Below are 7315 nucleotides of genomic sequence, written 5' to 3' on the forward strand. Positions count from 1 at the left end.
AAATTCTTCCCCATAAATAAATTCGTGTGGTGGGAATTTGATAGGGCATATGATACTTGATATGTAATCGAGTATGGCCTATTTCCTCCCGTCAATAGATCATTCCTCTTGTAGTCCTAGTATAGTGTCAGGGCTCGACTGAAGGATGAATCTTGAAGATTATAAGCGATCTGTGGGTACAATTCGGTTACAATCTTCTTGGCATAGAGATTTCCTGAGAAGGCTCCCAGTACTGCATCTCTTGGATTTGTAATCCTCTTGTCGCAAATTGCAACATCAATTGGTGTATCTGTCCCTAGTGAGAGTGCGGACTTGATTACCAACTGAAATACTCCAATATGAATCCATTTCATCGTTCTAGCGACTTCTGGCTTCATTTTTGAGAGATCCCTCCGCACATCTTCGGTTGGAATTAATTGGATCTCTACTTGGTTGTTCGTTATCTCTATTGGAAGCGCTAACTCTCGACTCATTGTACCGAAGAAGACATGATGCTTCCTTTTGAATGGACTCAAGCTTTGTATAACTTGATCCAATCTTCCTCTTGAAAACCCTTGGAATGTTTTTATATCCATGGTTTTGTTCTTGAGTTTTGTCACGAGTTTTTCCACCACCTTTTTCTCGCGGAATCAGGGAATGGCTAGTAAATCCTTCCTGATCCTCCTTTTGAAAGTGGATAACCTTGTCCTCCTTAGTCTGACTCGTCTCCAGATGATCCATCAGTCATATCCAAATCTTCAGAGCTAAAGACTTGTTCTTGCTCGTATATACTCTTATCGGAGGATATATCTTCGAACTGATATACCGGTATCTTCGAACTGATATACCGGTATCAGTTCTTGGTTGTAGAGGGCGTCTTCGATATCCGGAGTGGATTCGAATTTCCTTATCCCTCTTTTCTCGTTGTCTGGGCAATTGGTAGAAATATGCCCTTTTGCACCGCACGTCCAGCAGTTGCAATCTTTGAAACTTTCATTTGTTTTGGCTTGGGTCCGCTTGAAAGTTTTCCTTACCGGAGTTCTTTTTTGAAAAGAAAATCGGCTCTTTGATGGTCCGCTCCGTTGGCCTGATTTGTAGGAGCGTGCCTTCTGTCGGGTCCACATAGATCTTGGCTTCCAAGAACTCCGCCTTGTTCTTGGTCTTCTTTCATAGGGTTGATACCTATGTTTCTTCTTTCTCCTCTGTTGATACAACAAATCAGCCCCAATCTCTGTTGGAAGGTCAAGATTGTTGCACATCAATGGAGATTCTTTATTGAGCCTCCTCAATTTCTTGAGATTTCACTGGTCCGCTGCCTTCTGGCACTATTCAGACAGCTTCTTGTGAACATATGACATCCTTCTTGATGCACTATCAAGTGGATATTCTCCTGGTGATACGTATTCGTTGATGAGCATTTCCCTCCATGGACTCGGAAACTTTGTAAAAAAGAGGTCCCTGGCTGTCTGATCATCAACTAACCCCATATGGGCATATAAGCGCAAAAATTCATCAAGAGCTTTTGGCTCCAGCACTACCAATCTTAGATTGTAAAGTGTTTGTCGATATTTTTTGCACTTCTCTTCTGCCGATGCTTCAAAGAAACCCATTCCAAGAAAATGGATTTTAATCTGGTGGGCGGCATTTTCAAGGATCTCCAGAGCTGATTCTTTAGTGAACAACTCATTCTTAGCCTCCGTTGATGCCTTATCCCAAAATTATTTTGCCATTCCAGCAAAACTTGCCTCGAAGATTTTGATAAATTCATTTCTATCATATTCTATCGTGGTAATCACGACGTTCATAGCTGAAGCCCAGTCATCGATGAGAACTTCCCAATCTTTAAAGCTGACTTCATCGAGGTTGAGAATCAATCCATATGGGTGGATTGGTTCAAGTGTGGCCTTCCGTACAGGAGTGTCCTGCATCTTGGGCCGGCGTCTTCTGGTTCGTTGATACTGACCCGATTCTTCACGAGCTGCACCTCTCCTGGATGATTCTTCTTATGGGTGTTCTGCTTCGGGCATCTCACCTCCTTGGTTTATCTTTAGATCTATCATTTTTAGGTTAGCAAATGATTCTGCTAACTCTTGTAGATCCTCTAATCCGATTCGTTCAGGGTTATTCATGGTTTTTTTCTTTCACGGTTCAGATTATGTCCTTCGGCTGCAGTTCCTTGGGCGCTGCATTAAGTGGTAGTGGATAGGTTGGATCTTTGGACCATATATTCTGAATTTTTCCGGAACATGGTTTCGGCCTTTCAATATTCTCCACATTTTTCTGAATATCACGCAAGAGTTTTAAAATTGCCTCTTGTTTGAGTGATATCTGGCTTATCTCCATCGGTAGATCATATAGCTTGTTGCCATAATATTCCACCGTTTTTTGGATCTCCCGCAAGTTGACATTGTCGGAAGAGTTTGGCTCGATCTTTTGATAAGCTGGATAGACTGTTCCAACTTTGTCCTTCTACTCCATTAGTCGTGGGACTGATGGGCGCCATCTCTTGTTCGTTCAATCGCCGCTCTGGTCTCGACGATCCCAATAAGGTGTTCATGGTAGGATTGAATACCCGTGATTATATCACGAATAATCTCTCCGTCTTCGCCGCGACGGATGTTCGTCACGAGCGCTCGATTATTCCAGTTGAGGTCGTCTATTAGACGAGTAGTCTCTCTCTCCAAATTTTGAAGAGAATTCCTGTATACAATACATCTCGGACACTCGTCCGGATCCATAATATTTAATGGAGTCTCCTCCCACATAGGTTAATTATAAAATAAATTAAATATAATATAATTCCTCAATAAAAACCCGCTCTGATACCATTTTAGACGAAGCTCGGGGAACGCATGAGATTTACAAATTATACAAAATTTTGAGAGAGAAAATTGGATTATCTATGCCTTTTCGCAAAGTAGGGGTTTTTTTATGTGAATAAAGATTTTAGAAGGGGTCAGAATATGAATTATTTGGAATTGAATGAAAGTTGGTGTTCACATGTCATCATCTTAATATGGGAGTGTAAAAAACAGAGTGTAGGAAAGACTTTACCCCAAATTGATATCAAGGAGAGGAAGCTCCAGAGTTAATTTGAAAGGACAGAATTTGGGAAAAGTAGATTTAAAACTATACCATGAGTTTGTCGGCGGCAGGGGCGGCGGCGGTGGCTTCATCGGCGACGGATGATGGTCATCCCTTACATCATGAATTGGCGGTGGCGGTGGCGGACGTTACTGCAATATCCATTCAAGATCGCAAGGATCAGACCCTTCTTGGTCAGTTATTCAAACCCTCTGCATTTCCTTCTTCTCTTTCTTAAATACTGATCTCTAATTCTCTGTTTTTTGTTTCTATAACTTGAATTGCTGTCAAATTTAGTATACATATATGGTGGTTGTTGGTATTTTGACAATATTGAAGAGAAATCAAATTACTCTATATGATATGATGTCAAGGATTTCGTCTGAGTTCAGTGGGCCTTACAATGTAAATCAAGTCAATTTCAGTTCCGTTGCCAAAGAATTAACACATGTAAACCTTTTTGATTAGGTTGCTTGAATCCTTTTTGTATTAAACTTGGATAAACCTTGTCTATGGAAAAATTGATTAAAAATATAACGATTTTAAACATAAGCTAGACTATTGAAAGATGTTCTGTGACTTTCTGTATCCAATCTGATTTGTTCGTAGACCTTCTGTTGGAGCCACAAATGTGAAGTGTGGTTCCTTGCTCGGTTTATGGTATCTTTTTTGCCCATCTGTTACATGCTTGATGCTTGTATATTTGAAATGGGCTGCGCCATTTTAACATGAAATCAAGATGTAGCATTTCATTCTTGTTACATTTCGATGTTTGCTTGATTTTCATTCATATAAAAATTCTCAAACACGTTGGAGGCATATTTGTAGCATTTCATGCTTGGTTGCGCTTGATGTTATTTTTATTTTTTGTTATTAGGACCGTTGTGCAAACATGTTGGACTAAGATATGGAGTTGGTTGTTCAGAAAAGTTATATCAATGAATTAGAATTTTTCCCATTAGATCTATGAACTCAAAATAACTTATATGATCACTTATGTTAGTAATATCTTAGGAGCCTTGGCTTTGATAGAGACATCTCATGCTCTTTTTGTTATGGAGGCAACATGAAGGTTTTTCAAGTATAAAGTTAATTGTTCAAAAGCTGAAATCTAGTTCTCTGCTAATAAGATAACTATAACATGTTATTAACCATTTTTCATTATGAGTTTAGCTATTCTTATGAAGAAAGAGAAGAAATAATTAATGAATAATCACATTTTTCAGTATGATGATTTATGTCTTGATGCTTTTCCTCTGGTATGATTGGTTTTTAAAAATGAAGCACAACCTTATGGTAAACAAGAAAAAGCAATTCTGTAAAATGTGTATATGGATAAAGTTGTATCATTAAACAGATCTATCGGATTGCTTCAATTTATTTCATGTCTCTGATGTTCAACCAAAAAGGAAAGGATAAAGTTACCTTTTTTTCTGCAGCGCTTAAGTCTGAGTTGATGGGGAAACTCGATAAAGAGGTTAAATCTCTAGATGATGATAGCTGGATGTTCGATGGACCTCGATCACGTATTAATTTGATTTCGCGACCAGGTAAATTGGCACAATAAAAAATGTAGCTTCTGCTGAAAATGCATCCATGTGGTAGGTCAACTTAGAGGAATTTCTGATTATAATTTAGAAAAAAGGAAAGAAGTGCATTTGTTGGGAACTCCAAAGAATAATGAAATTAATCTTTATTTATTATTTGATTTAAGAGAATGACTCTGGTACATCAGACTTACTAAATAATGTTATGTTATTCTCAAAATTTGGAGAGGGCATACAGTACAAGTTTATATCTTTGACTAGGTGCAATTCTCTAGTGAAAAATGTATCAATAAGCACAAGAGCTAGGAGAATAAGAAACTATGTAATTCTCATGCTCTTGTATGATAATCTGCAATGATTATGTAGCAATTTTAGAATAATAAAATTCTGCTCCTAAAGTGAGAAAAAGATAAATTCTTTAGGGGCATGAGGCGTTGCTGCTGACTCTTCTAAGGAGTAAGGAACAATCACAGCATCTGAAAGGCTAGTGGAGGCAAACCAATTAAGTTTGCGTGCCCTCCGGGTGTGTCTTTAACAAGGGGTCTTGGTCCCAATTTGAACAATAGTTTATCGAGTACTTTTGACACCCTAGTTCAGAAAAGGAGAATGAAAGTATATAGGACACATGGAAGATTGAAACCATTTGCAGAAAATGTATTCCATGGGCCAACAATGTTTAGAGTCTTGCCATTAGTGTATTTCATTGTAGAGTCTAAGTGACGTTGGTGGAGTGAAGGTAGGATTGAAAAGGGAAAATAATAAAGAACTGAACAATAGCCAGAAACTCAACCTCAAAGAGGTCCACATAAATAATCCTCCTGCCACAGCAAAAATTCTGCTAGCACTATCGATGGCAAAGGAAACCCTATAACTGACTCTTTATACTACTAGACGTAGGCCCATGCAAGAAGCCTTTATTTGACTAAACTAATTATGGGAAGAACAAAAGACAACCCTTACTCAAACATTGAAATAACAACATTAGAAAATAATAATCAACTACTGTCACCTCCTTCCCTTTTCTTCCTTTGCTGTTTATACACCTTAAGAGGTGGTACGCCCAGCCTGCCTCTATCATTCAACAACAGTTTAAACATCAGCACATTATTGCGTTCAATTTTAAATTAAATTCTTCAAGCATGCACTAATATGTTTCCTTCAACTCTTTCAGCTCATGATTGCACATCTTACTACAACTATTCAAGGGAGTCTTATTGATAAAACATTTTTTTTTAAGTTTCTTGCTAATTTATGAATTTGAAGTGACATTTTACTGCTATTAGTGTGAGTTTTTACTGTTCTATTGAAGTGTACTTGGCATATTCAAATACTCAAGAGTTGAGCTAAAACTAAAAGCTCCTATATGGATGTCCCATAAGCCTAGGCTACACATTGTCATATTTCATCAACTGTTATTACATAATTACAGGTGGTCTTCGACATGGGCACAAAAAATTGTCAGCTTGTCACGACATGGCTCCACGAAAATGATGAAGATATCCTCAATGCTTCTACTTTGGTTGCTGATGTCTTTTCGGTTGGGAAGTGAGCTTCATCCGAACTATGATACGTTCTTCTTTCCGCTCGTCTGATTTGATCCTCTCTGCGAACTGAAGATATTTTGAAAGAAACTATAGTAGGAATGTGCATGCGTAAGGTTAGTGAGAGTGAGTGTGTCTACGCTTGTGGAGCTTCTTGGCAGGGAGGAAAAATGTAGAAAGGGAAATGCCATTTTAGACAAACTGAGTGCTAAACTTGAGCATAGCACTATATTAGGACGCTCCAAAGATGTGTGTTCCTTCTATTTCTTCTGTATATGTGAAGATTATTAGAGCATTCACATCCGTTGAGTAAGGAGCTTATTCAACGGAGTAGGAGACCACTTATGAGTAAGCAATATGCATTGGTGAGACTCACCTACTTACTCATATCCATTAGTTTTGATTTTTGCATTTTTCATTTAATTTTAATCGCACTAACTTAAATAACACAATTACTTCAAATTAAAATTGCATTAATTAAAATTACATAAAATTGAACTTACATAAAATTAAAAAAAATAAAAACATTGCTTAAATAACTCTTTCGGCCCTAGAGGTTCGAAACGAGCCCAAACATGCTCGATCAAATCACGTTGAATCTTGGCATGTATTTGCCTATCTTGGAGAATTTTGGCTGAAATAGCCGTTAATAGCTGTTGGGGAAAAAAATCGAATAAAAAAAAATAAAAAAACAGCCGTTAATAGCCGTTTGAAACGAAATAAATAAATAAATAAAATTTCGGCTGAAATAGCCGTTGCAAATTAAAAATTAATTTTTTTTAATAGGTGCACGCGCCTTTAATATTACCGGATGAGCCTTACTCATTCGAGTAAGACTCGAGCAAGGCCGTGCCCACATCGGCTTACTCATCGGTCACCTTACTGGAGTAAGGCCAATCGAGTACGCCGATGTCACTGCTCTTAGACCATAAGATTTTGCAATGATTTTTTTGTTTTTTTTTTTGCTCAAAGGGAGCTTTGTTAATCGGTAACTACGACTGATGTTAAACTGATAATACGTTAACCTTATGTTTTTTTGTCCAAATTTATCTCATAATCATTGATTTTACACATATAGTTGATCGCTGTGCTCGTCGTATGCATATACCTTGAGCTAACAAGGAAAACCAGCGTGAGATGTCATTTAAATTCATCAACAAATCT

The 7315-nt window shown here is 37.8% G+C and overlaps 1 protein-coding gene across 1 annotated transcript; it reads left to right on the top strand.

The window, feature by feature from the left end:
- Positions 1–2990: 2990 nt before the first annotated feature.
- Positions 2991–6538, top strand: LOC130993053 (protein SAMBA). The gene is made up of 3 exons (XM_057917773.1): positions 2991–3257; positions 4503–4613; positions 6040–6538. Exons 1-3 carry the CDS (start codon positions 3116–3118, stop codon positions 6099–6101), a joined length of 315 nt encoding a protein of 104 aa, XP_057773756.1. The 5' UTR covers positions 2991–3115; the 3' UTR covers positions 6102–6538.
- The last annotated feature ends 777 nt before the right edge of the window (positions 6539–7315 follow it).

This window comes from Salvia miltiorrhiza, chromosome 7 (assembly GCF_028751815.1).
Source record: "Salvia miltiorrhiza cultivar Shanhuang (shh) chromosome 7, IMPLAD_Smil_shh, whole genome shotgun sequence".
Classification (NCBI taxonomy): domain Eukaryota; kingdom Viridiplantae; phylum Streptophyta; class Magnoliopsida; order Lamiales; family Lamiaceae; genus Salvia; species Salvia miltiorrhiza.